General features: G+C 33.9%; 3 protein-coding genes across 11 annotated transcripts in view; 2 read left to right on the top strand and 1 right to left on the bottom strand.

The window, feature by feature from the left end:
- Nucleotides 1-9,134, top strand: part of bark (protein bark beetle) — a 44,175-nt gene extending 35,041 nt beyond the window's left edge. For both annotated transcript variants that reach the window (XM_071890683.1, XM_040718805.2), the window contains exons 3-11: nt 20-382; nt 451-745; nt 810-3,486; nt 3,542-3,756; nt 3,815-5,371; nt 5,444-5,768; nt 5,828-6,185; nt 6,255-7,452; nt 7,521-9,134. In XM_071890683.1, coding sequence (XP_071746784.1) covers nt 20-382; nt 451-745; nt 810-3,486; nt 3,542-3,756; nt 3,815-5,371; nt 5,444-5,768; nt 5,828-6,185; nt 6,255-7,452; nt 7,521-8,934 — 8,402 coding nt within the window. In that variant the 3' untranslated portion in view covers nt 8,935-9,134. The remainder of the gene's footprint in view (nt 1-19; nt 383-450; nt 746-809; nt 3,487-3,541; nt 3,757-3,814; nt 5,372-5,443; nt 5,769-5,827; nt 6,186-6,254; nt 7,453-7,520) is intronic.
- Nucleotides 9,135-9,147: 13 nt separating this feature from the next.
- Nucleotides 9,148-11,004, bottom strand: LOC121123680 (tRNA (carboxymethyluridine(34)-5-O)-methyltransferase alkbh8). The gene is made up of 3 exons (XM_040718806.2): nt 10,893-11,004; nt 9,710-10,813; nt 9,148-9,633 (listed from the first exon to the last, which is right to left on the bottom strand). Exons 1-3 carry the CDS (start codon nt 10,944-10,946, stop codon nt 9,202-9,204), a joined length of 1,590 nt encoding a protein of 529 aa, XP_040574740.1. The 5' UTR covers nt 10,947-11,004; the 3' UTR covers nt 9,148-9,201.
- A 6,254-nt stretch (nt 11,005-17,258) lies between these two features.
- LOC121122544 (uncharacterized) overlaps nt 17,259-21,327 on the top strand; it is a 41,141-nt gene continuing 37,072 nt past the window's right edge. For 3 of the 8 annotated variants that reach the window (XM_071890296.1, XM_071890300.1, XM_071890298.1), the window contains exons 1-2: nt 17,624-17,994; nt 18,077-19,835. In XM_071890296.1, coding sequence (XP_071746397.1) covers nt 18,156-19,835 — 1,680 coding nt within the window. In that variant the 5' untranslated portion in view covers nt 17,624-17,994; nt 18,077-18,155. Of the gene's footprint in view, nt 19,836-21,327 lie in introns of all 8 variants that reach the window. The other 5 variants (XM_040717564.2, XM_071890299.1, XM_071890295.1 and 2 more) reach the window with 4 other exon arrangements.

Genomic DNA, 21,327 nt, shown 5'->3' on the forward strand with positions numbered 1-21,327 from the left:
ATATTTCTTTTGTATTTAGGTTGTACTGGTTTGGAGCCTCGATTAGACCTCTGCAATTGGAGTCGACGTCGAATGGGCAGCGGCGTATGTGACCATCATCCTAATCTTGGAATTCGATGTTTACCATTCCATCACAAGGAGAATCGACTAGCCAGTGGACATTGGAGAGGTCTTCGCTTTGAGAGTGCACAGTTCATAAAAGAATTAACAATAGAAAATACGTTGTATGTATCAAGTTCTAGATCCATATTGAAATTCGTAGAAATAATTGGTGCTGGACGTGGCACATGGAGAGGAAGACCTAACGCAACATCTGCTGTTGAATCCTGGGGAATTCCACCAAGAATGGAACATATCCATATCAGGCATTGTGCGTATAATGGTAATATATTATATTTATGTTCTATCATGTGTTTTACTTAATTCTATCATCTTTTTTACAAAATATAGGAATAAACATTACCAATCCCGAGGGCCGAGTTATCATTAAGAATGCAAATATCACTCTGAATAGAGGTTATGGTGTGTTTGTTAATTCAAGTACTGGGGATATCAACATACTGGACTCAGTTGTTAGCAATAACATGGGTGATGGAATTAAATATTACATGCATGACAAAATACCCGATCCCAAAGTTGAGAGTGGTGTGGACATTCATGACTTTTGTACTTATTCAACTACGTATAGCCAAACATATCCTTTTATGATGGTAGCCGAACAATATTACAATAGTGCAGTGAATAGGTATGCTAAGAAAATACTTAATCTTTAAACCGTTTACTTTTCATTATAATTAATTACGTTGTAGGGTATGTGGAAAACGATTTTACACTCAGCATGGATTTCTCATTACACTTCATTTTGTGCACATGATTTCTGAAGAAAATGAAGGTGCGATATTGGAAATATACGATGGAAGTGATACAAATTCTCGTCTTATTGTCTCTGTCAATGTTAGGAACTACACTAGACCTGAATCCGCAGTTTCTACCGGCAACAACATGTACATTCTTTTCAAAGCAGATCGTAAAATGAAGGCAGAAGTATTTTTGGAAATAACAGCTGGTCCTCACCGAGCATTTGATTTGAATGTTACGAACTCCAATGTTGCACACAATTCGGGAAGAGGCATATGGGTGCAGAAAATGCGTAGTGCCGTTCACCTTCATAAAACTCAAGTTTGGGGTCACAACCATGTGGCAGGTTTAAACGTTGAGTATGGCTCTGGGGACATAAACGTAACTGAAAGTAAAATAAGTCAGAATTGGGTTGACGGCATCAATATAACATATGCAGGAGGAACGCAAAACATATCAAGATCTAAGTTACATAACAATCTTGGTCACGGGTTTGCTGTTTGGTTTAATGAAACATCAGTCAACTATCCCATAAGGCAGGAAACGATTATCCAATATTCGTCCATTACTCTAAACAAAGACGTTGGTGTCCTTGTCGGAAACTATTGCGGACCCGCATTAGTAAATATTTCCGGTAATCATTTTACTGATGGCCAAAGTATTGCATTACAAATTCTTTCATGTTGGAAGGAAGAAAAAAACGAATTAATAAATACGAGGACACCGACATTACGACTTCAAATTGGTAATAACTTTTTTGAAAGGCACAAACGAGTTGCTATATTCTTAAGCCCTTTGTCTAAAGCTTATGGGTTTATCGAACATAATGATTTTTTGTACAATGATGGTGGGTGTATTTACATATGGAATGAAAATGACTTCATGCTCGAAAGCCAACCAGTTGACTTGACCATTCATGAAAATAGATTTAAGTTTAATAAAGGCTCATTTGTTTTAAATTTGGGTTTAAATCACATTGCTGTTGGAGATCGTCAAAGTTTAATTGTTAAATTTAATTGGATACAAAATAACATAATTAAGGAACCCTGGCCAGGTTTGAATCCAAGAAGCCGTGTTGCTGCTCCTGTCGTATTATCTTCTAAAAATGTACTAGTTTTTCGAAATCTCATTGACAATCCAGAATCTCGCTATGAAATAGGATCACATTTAGTGGAGCCTAATTCGGCTTTAGATTGTCGAAAAAATTGGCTTGGGCATAAGGATGAACAAACTGTTTGGAGGAAAATTTTTGACCGGGATGATCGCTACAATTTAGCAAAAATCGATTACGTACCTTATCTTTTGTCGAATAACATAAATACCGAGTTAGTTCTTGAAAGACCTGAATGGGAACCACAGTTCATTAATTCGGAGACCAAGGAGGTAGGAGGGGATGTAACTGGAGTTGAAGAGTTACGATCTGACGGAGTATATATCGTAAAAAGAGATATCAATGTTCGACCATCCGGAAGATTAAAAATAACTCCAGGAGTTACTTTAAAGTTTGAAACTTCTGTAGGAATGATGATAGCCGGCGAATTAATTGCAGAGGGTGATCTTCAAGGAGGGCAGCCATTATTAACTTTATCAGAAAAACAACCTATTAAATTGCTTGATAATTCTTCTGATTATGTCGTTCGATTAGTTGGTGGATCAACAACTCATGAAGGTCGGTTAGAGATTAAAATTGATGATGTATGGGGGACAGTTTGCAACTTTGGATGGACTATTGAGTCTGCAGCAATTGCTTGTCAACAAATCGGAGGTGTTCTTAATCCAGAAGACTGGCTTATTTTGCCTGGACAGTTGCCTGACTATGAAGAAGGACCAATTCACTTAAGTAATGTACGCTGTGGACCTCTCGATACTGATATAAGATATTGTTTAAATTCAGAATCTACTTCTGATTTCTATGGATCTTGCAATCATAACAATGATGTCGGTATAAAGTGTTTCGGGCCAAGTTGGTCAGGTATAAGATTAGGAATGACTGCAAAGCGAAGTAAACTTTATGATGTTCGTATAGAAAAAGCAGGGCTATTTGATTATCGAATTTATAAGTTTGTTCCTGCAATACAAGTAGATTTTTCTCATCATGTTTTTGAACACTTAGATGTTTCAAACAATGACAATGATGGCTTTGGACTATCTTACTCAGATATATATTATCCCGACAAAGTTAATTTCATCAAAAACTGTAAGTTTAATTTTAACAAACGACATGGACTCTCCTTTAAACAATTAGGAATGAGAGTAGTAGATACAGAAATATTAGGTAATTCTGAATCCGGCATTCACCATGATCCAAAATTAGACAAATTGGAACAACGTGAGCTCCGCGAGTGGATGAGTTTAATTGATGAAGGAACAAGTGATACAATTATTTCTATTCCTAATAATGATGCTGGAACCTCCGAAGATAATCCCATAATTATTAAAGAAAAAGAGTCCAGATTAATAGTATCATCTGAAGTGGTAGGAAAGTCAATTTTGCGCAGATACCATGTTCGAACAGAAAGAGATGAATTTGTTATTGGAATGCAGCTCTTGAATCCTTTTCATAATCACACAACCGAACAATTAATAATTTATGATTTTAAAATTGTTTCAGATGATCCAAATATACAGGTAATGCATTTTTTAAAACTGTTTTATGTACTTGTCTAATTATAATTACTTTTAGAGATTCAATGTAAGTCGAGATATTGCTAGTTTTCCTCAAATAAGTTCAAGCTATTCCATAACTCTGGAATACAATACTGGAAAAGCAGCATTAGGAAATTTGATGCTACTTTTGACACCAATTCATTGTGCCGATTTGCCTAGTAATTGTAACTCCCGATCTCATCATATCAATCCTATTCATCGTTCTAAAATTGTACCTGGTTCATTTCCTAGGTAATTCAATTATATTATAACATAATTTGAAAATTTATATATTTTTTATAATGTCTAGATTAACTATTCATCACACAAAGATACTTGAAAATCGTCGTGGTTTATCTACCATTCATTATAATCGATACCTCGGTCATGATAATCAAGTATACCTAAGAAAATCAAATGAATCAATTGAAATATACGATTCGGAGATTTCTTCTAATCGGGAAGAAGCTTTTTACGTCTTTACTCCTTTCCGCGAATTAAACCAGTTTAATATTTCCGAAACAACGTATATGATTAATCGAACCAAATTCTTTGACAATGGGCGTGGAATATTTCAGTACTCTAAGGATCTCCGAGATTCGAACAACTTGTATCATTGGGTTCTACGAGAGAATATTTTTGAGAATAATGTTGGAGGAGGATTTGATGTAGCTTTACCTTATGTCTGGCAATATAATGAAAATTATACACACACTGTTCATATTGATTCAAATATCATTAGGAAAAATCAAGGTTTTGATATTCACATTCGAGGCCATTTTGCACGTGTCTATGTCGTCAATAATACTATTGTTGAAAACGTGTGCCACCAAGGGATTCTAGCTCTTCGAGGTATGGAAAAAGAAGCAAGAATATTTGGAAACGTTATTCAAAACAATGATGGAGTATATATGGTGGAATTCGATACGGATTCCCATTCTAGTATTAATGGTTTTGTATCAGGCTATTTTTCTCAAAATATTGTTCAAAGAAATACAAATTCAGAGGAACGGTTCAATAGAAGTTCCTATTATTTTCATCCAGCATCTTATGCCATAGCAGTGAAAGGTGTTCAAAGGGTTAATTTAACTGATAACCTTCTTGGAAACCCAGGACTAGACTATGAATTATTGAGTGGTTTAAGAACAGCAAGAGCCTCCAACCATCTCAACGCTCAGAAAAACTATTGGGGGTCTTCGGATGAAAGGATTATTCAGCAAAGCATATTTGATTTTGACGACTGGAATTCTTTTGCAGTTACAAATTATTTACCCTACTATGAACAAAATGATTTTGACTCCTTATTATCAGGATCTTACAGAGAAAATGAAAAAGATGTGTCAAAAATCCTTGATAATTTAGGAGGAAGGCTTTGGCAGTCTTTGAGACTAGTAAAACGAGGTAGACCGTATGTCGTCAAGTCAGACTTAACTATTATGCCTGAAGTGACTTTAACAATTGATCCAGGAGTACAAATTGAGTTTTATCCAAGTGTTGGAATACTTGTTTTAGGTACATTACAAGCGCGAGGATCAATAGATGATAAAATCATATTTAAGCCTGCACGAAATAATGAAGTCAAGGACATTCGAGTTAAACCTCAAATGCCATTGCGGAATAAAAGAAAAACGAAACATTATTACAAGTTAAATGATAAAAATAAATTCGAGGTTAGATTATGCCAGGCGAATGAAAATGGAACAATTTGCCCCCCACATATTAATCAAGGATTTGTTGAATTGTTTAATCAAACAACAAAGCAATGGGTTCCCATTTGTGATAAGAGATTTTCTGAGCGTAACGCTCAAGTTGTTTGTAGACAATTGGGATTTTCGGACATCAACGTTCATCTCGATTTTGGAAAAAGGTAAATATTTGTTGAACAGTTCTACGTATCTCATTTCCTTATTTGTCTGGATTTTTTTCTTCTAAAAATCAGGATAGAGTATCATATAAACTCATTGACTCGAATCATTGTCTGGCCTGAACCATATCAGTGCATGGGGAAAGAACCAAGTTTAGCACAATGTGATATACGTATGAATGGTCAAATTTATGGACATACATATGGCTGTGATTGGAAAGGAAGTGATTTTGCTTTTATTCATTGTGGTGACGAAAATTTACCGGATCACTATGATCACTGGGGTGGAATTAGGTTTTCTGTCAAGGAATTTGAGCAAGAGCTCTTTCATACACGGGTTCACGATGCTGTGACCCACTCAACTCTGCATTATCATGAATCCATCTTAGAGTATATTGAAGTAAGTCTAATGAATTAATTTTCCTTTTTACTACATATTTATCAAATTAATTAATTTAGATAATTGGTGCTGGGATACTTCATGGAGAGAAATCACCTGCTATCCAAGCTGTTATGTCTTCACCTCATATTACACAAATTGTCATTAAGAATTCAGCTCATGATGGAATTAATTTAATTTCACCGTCCAGAACATTGACTATGCTCCACAACTTAATCGAAAATAATCTTGGAATTGGGATTTCAGCAGCAGTTTTGAGTGGGGAAGTAAGAGAAGCAGAATTATCTGCATTCATTCCGTTAAAAGAAGTACCAATACCTTATCACGTATTTGGATTAGTTGATATATGCGATCCACAAAAAGAAATTGTTATTGAAGAGCGTATTCTTCTTTATTATAAATATGACAATAACCCTGGTAATAGCATTAAGCATACCTTATTCGAATGAAGACTCCAAATAATCTTTCTTATTTCTATTCATACAGTTGACTGTGTGAAAATTTTTTCTAGTATTTTTGATGTTAAGCCTTTAGGGTTCCGTCTTCTGCAGTTTAACTTAGTCGATAGCCAAGGAGAAAGTTGGACTCCTGACCATTTGGCTTTATACGATGGAGATTTGTATAACGCATCTACTCTAGAAATTGTAACAATTAAAGTGGATGGCACTGATAATGAAAACAAATTATACTCTACCACAAGAAATCATCCCATGAGTATTAAATTTCATGCAACTGGAGCTAGGGAAAACATGGGATTTGTTGCAGAAGTTGTCACTTTGCCTGTCTCAGCTATTGGAATAGATCGCAATATTCTTCATAATGTAAGTTTCTCTGTATTTGATGGGAACCAGAGAGGAGCTATTGACTATACGTCTGCTGGAGAAATAAATCCCATCGTTACAATTCAAAGAAATCGATTTATTAATAACGGATTGTCGCTCTATGGTAATTTTTCTACTTGCAAATATGGTAGTGTAAATTTAGATGTACAAAACACTCGAGATATGTTTTTCTATAATAATTATGTGAGTGGAAATGTGGGTGGATTTAGACTCAAATCCGGAAGTAGTGGAACAGCAACAGCGATGCGAGGTCTTCTTCATAATAATGTATTTGCAGATAACGTCAAGAAAACAACCCTTGCCTTGGAAGGTCGTCAAACGTCTCCATACCAACAAATAACGCTGATTAAAAACTATTTCACTAGAAGTGATGTACCCTATGAAACTGCTATACTGTTTGATCAAGTTGTTTGTAATGCGACCTTCAATACAATACATAATAATAGAGGTAAATCGATCATGGAAGTAAAAGGTTTTTCCAATGTCCGACTTCCAATTTACCAAAGTTTTACTCACAATGGCTTCTTCAACAATGAAGCATATGGAGATCATTGTGACAAAACAACACTACAGACATGTACCTATGGGATTAGAGCAACAGTTGTTGCAGGATCTCCGGGCCAACAATATGTCGATAATATATTCTATAATAGGAATAACGATTATGAACTGGTTACTTTGAATCGCTCAGAATGGGATGTTTGGAAAACACCCATCAATGCAAAATACAACTATTGGGCGTATAATGAAACATATGCAGTAGCTGGAAGAATAAAGGATCTAAATGATGAAGATGGACTTTTGGAAGTTGATTTCACTCCATTTCAAATGAATAATAAAACGTAAGTATTACACTCTGACTAACTTTCCAATAATAATTCAATCACAAATTAAATATTTTTTATTTTAGACTTTTAAGCGGAATAAAATGCTATCCAGGATGGACTCTTATCGACAATACATGTTTTATGTACTTTGGTGGACCAATGACTTACAAAGAAGCAGAAGAATTTTGTTTGAAGGATAATTCTTCTGTTCCATATGTAAATGATAACTTTTTGACACACTATTTGGGCCAATACTTGCTAATAGAGCAAGATGATTGGAGATATTATGATATGGTTTGGGTAAAGCATCTTGATTCAGGGATTGGAGAATGTACTGTGTACGTAAATGGTGATGTCGAAAGTGCAGATTGTGATCTTTTACTTCCTACTTTATGTGAAAATGATCCTCATCCCGAACCACTGACACCGTTTACATCATTTTTGACGCAAGAAGTCGTATATTTTTTCTTAGCTTTCATAGCTTGTTTCATCTTGATATTCATTATTTGTTGCTTATGGTGCTCTAATACAAGGAGGAAACAAAAGGAACGATTTGAACGACGTAACTCAATTCGCATGTCCAAAAGTTCTTTGGCTGGTTCACGTTCTTTAGTATCTGTAGCAAGTACTGGCTTTACTGATGTAAATTATAGAAAACGAATTTTAAGTAATTCAAAAGATGGAAACATGGTGAGCACATCTCCATATGGGCCTGGAATTACTCCTACAGCTACAATCAATCCTTCAAGTAGAAATACTGGAAATAACAGTTATGATAGCCTAGCAGATAAACCCTCTTTAGGTCTCAATTCAACTGCCGATGATGAAATTCAATCTTATGAAATTTATGAAGCTCAAAATAATCGTCCTCAGCCATCAGCTTCAAGCCAACGATATTTTGGAAACAATTTTTCACCCAATTATCAACCAAAAACATTTGCCGAATCTCATGATGTACATTATTCTACAGATCGCCAACCATGGCCTGATCCATGGAAAAACTCCGAACCATCTAGAGAACCTTCCCACGTGGACAATACAACTTCTTCTTCCGAGGTAGAGAGCTCTAATGACGGATCAGCAACATCTGCCTCCAGTCATAGGGATCCATATTCAGCTCCAACATATGCTTCGTTTAGGCCCCAATCACGTCAAAAAAATCAACAACCACAGCCCCCACAACAGCCAAATGATAATTCCAAATCCAGACACAGAATTCCTTCAGTCCCAGGATATGCTCGTCCTTTTGCTCATAGCAATGCTCACGAAAACAATCTTAGTGTTTCTACTCGACTGCTCGATATTAGTCAAGATTCTGCAGTAAATAATTTACGTAACTCTTCCATCAGATCTCGAAGTGTGGGACAAATTTTAGAAACCAATTTCGATGAAGTGGATGATCCTCCGAATACTGACGACAAATTAAAACACTCGATGAGTATGGGAGACTCGGCCCTAGCTCATTTGACTCTGAGTCCACTAGAAACAGAAATGTAACATGTGAAAGAAAGCTAAAACTCTCAAACGAGCTTAATCTATATAATCTCACAATTATAAATTATTGGAAAGTGGAGTACATAGGTAATTCGTTCATCTCCATGTCTTTCAATCCGTTATATATACCTCATTTTACTTAATAGTTCCTTTTCTATACACACTTATAATATGAAATTTGAATAAAACTTTGTAAAAATAAATCAATTTGTGATATTCACTTTAAGAAATTAATGATTATTCCAAAAATATCAACATAAATTCCATATGCTACCTGAGTTTTCTAGCAACAATACACCAGTTTCCTTGTTCATAGTATATCTCATCAAGTGTCAAGTCCACAATAGAATTAGCCAATTCCTCCAATTCTCCCTCCTGAAACATGTGATAATATCGATGAAATGTTTTTTCCTCTCCTCCTTGATTATCTTCGGATTTAGTTTTTTTCTTCCAAGGCACCAATAAATCCGTATGTAAAAAATTTGTACGATTTTTGTGCACAGGCAGAACCAAGGGAAACTTGGTATCACAGCGTTTTACTTGATTTTTTGAACAACTTTGCGGATTACTCAAACTGTTTTTCTTTAAATAGGACGACGAAACGGAGTTTTTGTTTTGTTCCTTAGCCCATGCATAAATAAGAACTCGACCACCAACTTTCAAAACACGGATCATTTCGGCTAATGCATCGCGTCGCCGTTCCTGAGGGATGAGAACAAAATGTTTTAACAGTACTTTAATAAATATAGGTAGATATATTTGATCTTATATATCTTACCCAAGTAGACAAATGATGAATTACTGCAATGCTTATAATGGCATCCGCTAAATTAGATCGAAAAGGTAGTTTCAGACAGTCACAACGAACTCCTTCAAAACTCCTTTCTTTTACAATCTGTAGAAGACCAAAACTATAATCACACCCAATTTGTAGCATTCCAGGATGATGGCCAAAATATTTACCGTTGCCACATCCAACGTCAATTAAGGTTCCGTAAGGATTACACGAATTAAGAAAGTCCATGACTTTAGGCCAGGGTTTATGACGTGTATCACTAAAATGTCCAGCAATATTCTCATAAACAGAATGAACATGAGTAGACTCAAGTTTGGAAGCCATTTTGTCATTTAACCGAATAGTGGCGTTTAATCTACTATCACAAACATTAGGGTAAATGCACTCACAAATAGATCCATCATTACGTGTATTTCGAAAGATAAATGTAACAAGGGGCTGACCTTCATAGCTAAACAATCCGAATTTATATATGTAACGATACACTCCACGAAGATGTATAACAGAATGATTGCTCACATGGATACGCGTTTCAACTCCAGAGTTATTTGTGAGTGATAAAACTCCGTCATTTTCGATGAAAACAATATAAATATTTTCTTCAAATATATGAGAGTCTATATGAGATGAAATGTGATTAGTTGAGGATAATCTCTGTATTGTACATTGGTTGTTAGTAGATATTATTTCAGGAAAGTATTCTTTCCATAAAGAAGGAATGGGACTAACAGTTACAGAGTGTTCCTCGTCGTTGTCACAGTCGCAATAACTTCCAAAATGCTGTTTCTCAAAGGTCAAAGGGATGGAATCGATTAGACATTCTTCTTGGGGGATGTGGATCCTCTGGATTTCCAAGTCTTGGAAAATAAAACTTTGGGTGTCGTATGTATGAGGTTTTAATGACTCATAGTAAGAAATTAAAAGCTCTGGATCTTTTTTAATGATCTCATCTTTGACAACATGTAGTGCATTTATAGAGTCAAATGACGTCAAACAAGTTAGTGGATCTTCCCCGATGTGAAGGAAGTCTTTAATAGCATTGGAATTCAAATATTCCTTTGATTTAATCCCACGAATACATAAAACCTATATATATTAAACATAATCTTATAAATTATTATAGAGAATTAAGTTTTTTTAGCCCTTTATGAATAGTAATCCTTACGTGACATGTCTCAGAGACAACAATTGAGGATCCATCTCTCCGTAAAACATTCATCGTACATGTAGTAACAAAATAAACAGCCTCGTGTTATTATTAATTTATTTAATATTATGTTGTTGATTGTTATATAATAATAACGGAACATTTCTCAACAAAACCTCTCCATTCAAAATTTTTACTGCTTTATATTAAACTGAACTATGGTCTCAGTATTTATTGACATATATGGGGATTGGTTTGTCTGCAGGATTTTATTTGAGGTTTTTTTTTTTCACAAAAATTAAAAGTTATACACCCTAGCAGCTCCCCCAGTACTACCAAAACCATAGAGGCCATTTTGAAGAGTTTTTATCCTTATCACAAAAAGTTTAATTAATAATTTTTGAGATATAAATAATAAATTTTCCATTTTTTTTATAATGGTTATTCGTTCAAATTTAGTATTATCTGAAAATTTTAACTCTAATAAAAAATAAAAGTTTTTTGCCACTTCTGAAATCATTTTTTGTCAAATTTGACATTTATTAAAAAAATACAAATAATTTTTTTGGCTAAAATTATCCAAAAACACAATATAATTGCCGGTGTACTGTCTTGTTGAAGGGTGTAATTTTCCTTGGGCTACTCCATCCATCCGGGGAATGCAAATTAAAAGTTCAGAACCAGAACCAGTACAATGGCAATGCGGGAGTCGCACCAGGTCCCTCGGTCCATCCAATGCTTCTGCGGCCGTGTGGCCGAGATTATCGATACAGACGGATCTCATTATAAATAATTTGTTGTCATTCAAAGTAACTCTCAAATAATAATAAAATTATGCTTGTACCACATCTAGTTCGTTCGTTATAAGTCCTTTAAGATTTTCCCAATTTATCTGGACCACCCTGTAGATTCCTTATTTATAATATTCTAAATCAATTAAAAATATAAAATATGAATTATAAATGAGTAAGAATCAGGTGCACACCTTAGTTAGGACTCTCAATATTTATATTGGCACTATTTTTTCTTATTAGAGTTCCAAATTTTAAAGACACTTGCTACACAGAAAGTTTATAGCATGAAAAGTCTTGTAAGTTTCATTTGCAATTCCAGTAGTATTTGACTTGTTGATTACGAATCTGTAATTAATTTTCCATAGCTAATATTGTTTTTGAGAATTTTCGAATTGAACTTTTGAGCATTCTTACACTTTTGGATAGATTTGAGTATAAAAATCAAAAAAATCAATAGTTCACATGAAAATTATTTTATTCCTTCTAATTTTTTTGTTTATTTCAAATAGTATATGTGAATATAATAATATAATCCCTTTGTCTATGCTGTGTTTGTAGCTCTCTGCTGTTTTCGGTTGTTTAGTTGTTCTCTCATGTAGCTGATTACTCTAAAAAGACTCCGACATCAGTTTTCTCAGAGACACTGCCACCTCCTTCGTATGTGGATATTACTTTAGAAGATAAATCTTTCTTTTTCGTTAACGAACTTTCACAACTGAAATACGATTTTCTTATATTTTTATGTAATAAATTGACATAAGATCTCACACAAACATAAGGTCAAAACTTAGGAACCCTGTGTTCAAGTTCAAACAAATTATCAGGGTTAACTGCATGATATTATACGAAACCTCGTAATAACATGTCCCTAAGACAGTGGTTGCCAAACTTTTTGTGCCCAAGGTACACCAAAAGACAAATAAAAATTTATTGATACACCTATTATTTGGATTATTATAAGCTCATTTTTAATTGAGTGCGCTCATTGCATTAAAAAAGAAGCGAAAGCGCGTTCAGGATTTCTTGAGCGGAATAATGCTCTGTCCAAATCACTAAAAATGTAATTTAAAGGGTAAGAATCACCATATTTTGAGGCTTTTGTTTGACAATGAATCACATTCTAGTTTTTTATTTATTTTTACGCCTTAGGAGTTTATTTAAATGTAAATAATTAGGGTTTAATTTACAAAATGTTTCTGAGAGGTTTAGCTAAGTAGTAATATTAATTTCCCCAAAACATGATTTAATGCGAAAAGGTCAAAATTTTAAATCAATAAAAATAATGATAATGAGCAATGATGCAATCCAATGATAATTATTGATCTGCATAAAAATACGCATAATCTAGAGCCGTTACTTTGGCCACGTCTCCTTTTTTTTTGGAAATCCAAATATTGTGCCCAACCAGACAATTGTGATGTACCAGTCAATATTTAAAATAAAGGTAAATAATTGACCAGCTTTAGAAAATACTCTCTCAACGATTGTTGAGGACAGTAGTGTATAAATCAGATGGCAACATATGTGCTTGATTAGATCAAACGACAATTCTGCCAAATATTCAAATATATTTGAATAAAAATGATTAAATTGATATAATTTATATCGCCACATTCAAATAAGATTATATTGAGTGCTAATAGGAAGTGGTTCCCAATCCGTGTTTCTTGCGGTGAGTTCAGGTGTGCCGTACGATTTGTGACAACTATACATTATTTGCAATTGCTTATAATAATCCAATACCTGTCTCAAGAAATTTTTATTTGTCTTTTGGTGTGTCCTTGCTTTGGAAGCACTGTGTTAGGGGACATGTTATAACGAGGTTTTGTGCACTATCATCCAGTTAAGTCTGATAATTAGTTTGAGCTTAAACACAGGGTTCTTAAATTTTTGTACTTCTGCTTGCATGAAATTTTGAAATCTTATGTCAATTTACAACATAAAAATATAAGAAAATCATATTTCAGTTGTTAAAATTCGTTTACAAAAAAGAAAGATTTATCTTCCAATGTAATCTTCACACACGAAGGAGGTGGCAGTATCTCTGACAGAACTGATTTCTGAATCTTCTTAGAGTGACCAGCTAGATGAGAGGCCAACTCGATAACAGAAGACAGAAGAGAGCCACAAACATAGTATAAACAAAAAGATTCCAGCTTATCTTGAGACATAACTTCAACCTTCTTTTCTTGCAATCTTTAAAATTATTATTTCACTCTCAAATCTTTCGATGTTATCTCATAAGATGCAGAAACCAGAAAAAGTAAAATAAATATATATAAATGAGCGAAAATTTGAGCAATTTAATCGCTCTTGCTCATTATTCTAAACAATGATCGCACTTCCGTTCACGAATTTGTAGCGCCGCTTATTATTCTAATGCTTTGAATAATAAAAGAGGGATTAAAAATGAATACAAAGTACTTTCATATTGTGCAGTAATAAAGATTGAAGATGCCAATATCGGAGCAAAATTTATGTACTTTGCATCAATAGATTCATTAAAAACTTTTTAAAATATTAAATCAATAAATTATTTAACTTCCAAAGTACCTTTTATTTAATCCCATACTCCCAATCTATAATTTTGAAGGCTGTCTTGAGATAACTTATTTTCCCGTGAATGGTGCGATTAAACGAAGCCACGTATTGAAATTTTTTTAGACTGGATGAAAAATTGAAAATTTATCTACAGCATAAGTTCTAACGTCCAATTGATTACCCCCATTTCACCAATGAAAGTCCAGAATTTCTATAGGAATCCCTCAAACATTTCTAGACCTCCGCTGCAAGGTTTTTTTTGCACCGTACGTGGGGATTTTGTAACATAGGGATTTTAGTACTAAAAAAGCCCCTGTATTACGCGAATGTCATCAAATGCGGATTTTTCTTGTTCCCAAAAATCGCAATAAAGAGTTCATGTATATTCATATATTACAATCATACAGCCTGAATAAATAACTAAAATCCTCTGTAGAGTCTAAAGTCAATTATGGGGAAAACATAACAAATATTTGAGTTCATTAAAATGATTGTTGAATAATTCCGTTTATAAAATGAAAATATTCAGAGTATCTAAACAACATTTAATGCAAGATTCGTTTGTGTACTAGGAAGGTCTAAGAAGACTCATCAAATATGTAAAATTACAGCACACACTGTCATAGATGATCCTTTGTTCAATGCTCATGCATATTATGTAATTATGGAAGACAACAAAGAAGAGCTAGGGGTGTCAAGGCATGGATAAAGAAAGGTCAGATGAACAATTTCTCGGATACGGATTGCTTTGTATCTTTAGACGTAAATATTCGAGTAAATTTATCAGAATCAGCGTTCTGAACGCTGATTGATTTAATTAGAATTAACTCCTTCCTGATTGATTGAATTAAAATTAGCTTCTTTTATAATGCGAACAATTCTCAACAATAGTTTCAGAATCTATAAGAATTGGCTAACTAACTACTGATTTTGCGTATTTTTTGGGGTTCTTTTCAGAGAAAAGGTCGTATCATACAGTTAGAGTAATGCCATGTGGAATAATCACTGTGGCTCCAAGCTATAGAGAAAGAAAAATATAGAGGTGACGAGGATTTTACCTGGTTGCATCGCCTAATTAGACAGAGAATAAACATTCCAATTTAGGGAAGTTTAATGCAGCTGTTGCGTTTAGTTTACTTTTAGATCTTATGTTTAAATCCGGAGGGGAAAACCTCAACCTATTAAACTAATGGCAGTTTCGACGGTATGCTTTGCACAAAGCATACCAAAGTTAATAGTTGAAGGTAATGTAACAGTCTTTCACATATCTTTTCAACACTATATCAAATGCTTCTATTATGCTCCTAGTACTGATCAAGATGAATAGAGATGCTACGTTCGATATAGATAATAACTATGATTAAGTATTAAGTAATACTATAAGCTTTTTAAAATCTGGATCATCCGTTGGGTTAAAACTTAGAGTAGTCGAAGCCAGTTCGGAACTCAGATATTTTCGGATCATACATGTTTATTTATATAGTACCCGGGTCAAAAATCCGACCTATCTCTAGGCATTGATTGACAACTCCTCTGATTTCCTTTGGAAGGAATCATAAGTGGAACTAACGAAACTTTTTTCCTTGCTTCTCTACATAACTTAATTGTAGCACCATAATCTATGTACGTTTAATAAATTAAGCACATTCCAAAAGGTATATAAAAAATTGCAGAGGAACCTTGCTTAATAATATCTGATTATTTTTAGAGAAGAAAAATGTATAGCAAAAACAACAAAAAACAACAACAACAACAAAAAAACAGCACACAAAAGTGTACATATTATACAATTAGTAGGCCGATTACAGGGTGTTTATGCATTATTCAATTACATACTTTTATCTATGTATATAATTTATACTAATTATTAGTGATGGAACGATTAGTCGGAATCGGAAAATCTCTTGTTTTTTCAGGAATCGCATCGGAGTTGGGATCAAATTTTTTTTTTGGAATTGTCCCATCATTACTAACGCTGTATAATTTAGAGGTATATTGTATCTTAATATGAATAATAAAAATGGTTTAATCCAATCTCATCCTGTTCCAAATAATAAAACAACCTCTAAAGTTATCATTTTTACAAAGATATTACAGTAAACTATATCAGTTTACCATTTGAATTGGTTTTTTAAAACTTGGAGTACATTTAAAACACACATATATTTTGCATTAGTCTTCATTTAAGCCTAACTAAATTCCAAATTGGGCTAATAAAAACGATAGAAGACTAGCGGTAATACCCGCCATTGTCGGAGTAATTGGACGTCGGCTAATAGATAAATTTCAAAAAAAAAAAAAAAAAACTTCAATGTTATTCTCCTTTTTTTCATGAGCACACTCACTCACATAATTACTCAATACTTATTTCAATTAACATGGGTTCTTGCCTAAAGGAGGAAATAATAATGGAAAGAGTTTGATTTTTTTTTTTTTGATATGATGTGATTGGTACTTTAGTCTCTTGAGCGCTCACTAAAAACCCAGAAACCGTTATCCTTGAATACATACTCCATCCTACATGCACAGGCCTGAAATATTTCATAAATAGGACTACATTGTTAATACTTAGACAATAAAAAATGTGTATGTAATAAATATCAGGGAACATTATATACAGTGCACCCTGTATACACACTCAATGCTACATGCAAGTTAACTGCGAGATTTCATTAAAAGGACTATATTGTTATCCTAGATCAAAAATATGAACATGATATAGATCAGGGAACACTATATACAATGCATCCTGTATAGACGCTAGATGCTAAAAGACAGCAAGATCTAAATTGACTACGTTTATATGTCTTAGATCAGAAATGTCTTCATTTGTTTCGAAGATTCATAGATACAGATAGATAAACTTTGCTTTATTAGTATAGATTACTTTATGATGATGTCATTTATATAAGATTGTTACATTAAACGGGTATTGCGTTTAAATATGACGCCTCCTTAAAATTTAGGACAGGACCGGACTGGACCGACACATACCTAGTATGAATGCATGAGAATGAAGGAAGAAGTATCCCTATTCTCAAAGGATAGTAGTGTATTATTCTTTCTTTTGTAAAATGGCATCATTGAACAATTCTTTGTCTCCTTAATATTATTGTCAAATGACAATTTTGTTTTATAAATCTTTCACCACGATCACCTATGTTTGTCTATACTACTATAATAAAGTTTAAGTTGTTATTTAATTAAAAATATATATCCTACAACTTCTGGACATCACTCCAAAAAAAAAAAAAAAAAAAAAAAAAAAAAAAAAAAAAAAAAAATATCATAAAGCGTTGTCTTGGCCTAATATATCATCTTGACTGTGAAAAAAAAAAAAAAAAAGTCAGCTTTCGAACGCCTACGCGCTTTTTTAGAATGCACCCATCCTTGTATTTTATTACTTTCGAACATAGGATACCCCGATGGGAAAGTTAGTATAGTAGTTCTACATATTATTATAAATGTGAATGTATTTTTTTCATATCTTTTGACAAAAAAAAAAAAAATTAAATAAATAAGTTTATGAGGAAAAAAAACATAAAATTTATTCTGAGGCATATGAATAAAATACCTAATATACTATCGCTCTTTCTTCTTAAGTGATATAGATTTAAACATAAGTACATATAGTACTTTAAGTTGAAATAATAACTATTATTGTCATTAATAGTGTGAGTGTGTGTTAGAACGTTTGTTCTTCTGTCTTCGAACCAGGTTTTAAAAATCTCTTTTGGAAATATGGTTCATAAGAAGAGAACGAGGTCACATTTGGTGTGGACTTGGTATAAAGATTGATTGATTTATTCACTCATAACATCTTCTTCATCTCCTGTGTTTAACTTACATTCTCCCTCGTCATTACAGAGACCAACAAGAGTCAACGAACCATCTGGTCCATTCTAAATTGAGTGACTAAGTTACGGATTCTAAAAGTGATTGAGAAATGGCAAGTTGGTTAACAGGAGGAGGAGGTAAGGCTCACTCCTCGACTACAGAAGGCTCAACCCCTTCCTCTCCATCGATTCCAAAAAGTGTACCACCTCCATCCAAACCCAAGAAGAGAGAACGATGGCTCATGACAAGAAAAACGTGGCGCTACATGGCCGATGCTGGGCGCCATCTCATTCCAGAGGCTCTAAGAAAGGGCAAAGACATGAAGGATTACACTGATGATGACTTTGTAAAATTGGATGATCATTTTCAGCAGGTTTGCGATCAAGAGAGGGAGTTCATTGAATGGGAGGGACCATTAGAAGATCCAAGGGTTCTACTTGCTCGAAATAGGCAACCTCGAGCGAAGAACACTGAAGAAATCACTGCTGTTGACTACAGATATGAATCTTTAAGTGCTAAATTCCGTCTCATACTTCCCTCTGGTCAAATTCCACCTCCTGGTTACGTTCAAGTTGGTACACGAAGACTACCTGTCGGGGATAATGCTCCCAACATTGATTCCCCATCATCCCCATCTTCCTCCTCCAACTATGAAAATTACCTAAGACTACCTTCCGGTTTAATCATTCAGGAATTACCTTCTGCATTTTTGACTGAACGAGACTGGGAGACGCGTAGATGCTCCACACCTTCACCACCAGATTCGGGTGTATTGAGTCCTGATTTGGCAGATTTAGATTATGATGAAGATGATGGAAACGCTTATGAGGGTCGATTAGGGGAATCAGGAATAGGGTCTGGAGCGGATTCAGTCAAATCCAAATCTAAAACAATGTGCGTTCAAACGGAGCCTCTACCAGAGGAGTTCTACAAAATCAGGGATGAGGAAATTCGAAGAAAAGAAGAAGAGGAACGATTGGCTCGAGAGGCGGAAGAACGTGCACAAAGAGAGAGTGAGGAATTAGAGGCATCAATGATGGGAGATTCCGTTATGAGATATCTTAAAATGGTAAGACGAAATTCCAAGAATGCAGACCAAAAAAAGGCCGAACGCTTTCGTTCTATGAACTACGATCCTACTCTTCGGAACATTAAAGCAAAGTACTTGTACAAAGACGACGAAATTACAACGAAATCCGTCGAAGTACAATGTGATGAATCTATTTTACATCTATTAAAACAGTGTGAATCACCAGTTGATTCCTTACCCTATTTTTGGGACAGACGCATGTCTCAAGCTAGTTCTTCACCAGGAGCAACCTCTCCACCCATGAGACGTTTTTCGGGTGATAAGGATTTCTATTCCCATCTCTACAGTGGAGATATGACCGGACTCGAAGCCGGCTCAGTCCAAGAAGACTATTACCATTACCTTGAAACATGGTATAGAGCTCAAAGAGGCATCCAGAGTACAAACACAAACGTAAGTCATTCATCCAGACCTCCTCAGCATCCGCAAGTTCCTTCACCGACAGGGATTTATATCCCTGTAAGCACACTACAAAATCTTCGGTCCTCTATGCCAACTCTATCTTCTACAGCTGCTGTTACATCCCATGTATCTCGGAGTACAACTTCTCTATCGGGACATTCAACGACATCTCCAAAGTCCCTCTTCTCCTCTGTTCTAGGGAAGTCTACCTCCTCTCTCTCTAAAAAGTTGCGACCTCATGGACGGAGCAAAAGCCAGAGTATTTCATCGATTTCCACAAGTTCTTGGTGTCCACAGGTAAGTTGTGTACTATTTCATTTTACATATGATGTTGCAATTGTGACGATTCATTCGTACACACAACATGAACGTCTTAAATGTGTGTATCTAAGTAAGTAAGTACATATATATGTACACTATAGGAATCATAATTTAAACTATAAATGTTAGAAGACGCAAAAATAATTATGCAATCAGTACAGACATAGATAATGCTCCCAATAAAATATATCCCTACGAGTAAAACAACTTTAATTTCCTTGTATATTATCAATTGCAAGTACATACATCTAAAATTGGTTAAGTCCTGCCTTATTAAAAAAAATATCTAAACTAGGGATTAAAATTATAATTTTTTATTAATTCAACAAATAATTTCTCATATTTTCCCCTCCTGTTCCCGTCTGTTTTCGTTCGATTTTTATTCAAAGTGGCCGTAAGAAATTTTTTCTTGTTATTTTTTCTATCTTGAGACATTCTTGGCAGCACATGAAATTAAGGTATGTAACAATATATATATATATATATATATCTAAAAACACTCTCTAAAGCACCTATAATATGAGCAGAAAGTTCTAATTCTCTCGCTCTCTTTTAATATCTGCTTATATGATAAATATTACATATTTACTGCTATTTTTTACTCCATTTCTCTGAGTTTGTTACTTTTTTTTTCAAAAAAGGTCTCCATAAAACAAAGAACAAGTAATTCTCGAATAGAACAATCCCTCGATTGAAAGGAATTATATTATTATCTCCCTTTTGTTCTTTTCCCTTTGTAATAAAATAGGAGAAAGACCGTCACCATTTTGAATTATCAATGATGTCATTGGGTTGCTGTTTTACTTATGTATATATGTATGTTTTACTCGTATTTCACAGTCCAGGAATTCTTTGTTTTTCGTTTCTATTATTATTTTAATAGTATCAATGAGTTCCTTTAAATTCCTCTATTTATAGGTAAAATGCCATATTATTCACGTTTGCAGATTCGTAGGTATATAGATCATAATTTTGTGTACAAGTTGCAATCAAAGAATGAGATAAATCATTTTAAATGAAAATGTTCAAATACTTGTGATTAGGATAATAGTTAAATATTCCTTAGATGCTCGATATATTCACGCTATAATTTTTGATTTTTTAAACATAAGAAATTGTACTCATTGATAAGTATTCTGTGGCACGCTAAGAACTTCAATTACACAAATTTAAAATAACCCTGAATACATATTAAATACCAAGGGGCGTCCGCAGGGGTTAAGCTTGAAGGGCTGTATCCTGGCCACCCAAAGAAATTTTCCCCTTTTACTAGAAAATTTAATATTTCAATTGTTTTTTACAAAATTTTAATTGATATACTATGGATTTTTGAAATTTTTGGTGAACAATTGCAAATTTTTGAAATTTTCTTAGAAAAAAATTTAATTTAATTTTTTTTTTTCTAAAAATTAGATTTTTTGAAAATAGTGATAGATTTTTTGAAAATAGTGGTAGATTTTTGAAATAT

Source organism: Lepeophtheirus salmonis, chromosome 8, assembly GCF_016086655.4.
Source record: "Lepeophtheirus salmonis chromosome 8, UVic_Lsal_1.4, whole genome shotgun sequence".
NCBI classification, from domain to species: Eukaryota; Metazoa; Arthropoda; class Copepoda; order Siphonostomatoida; family Caligidae; genus Lepeophtheirus; species Lepeophtheirus salmonis.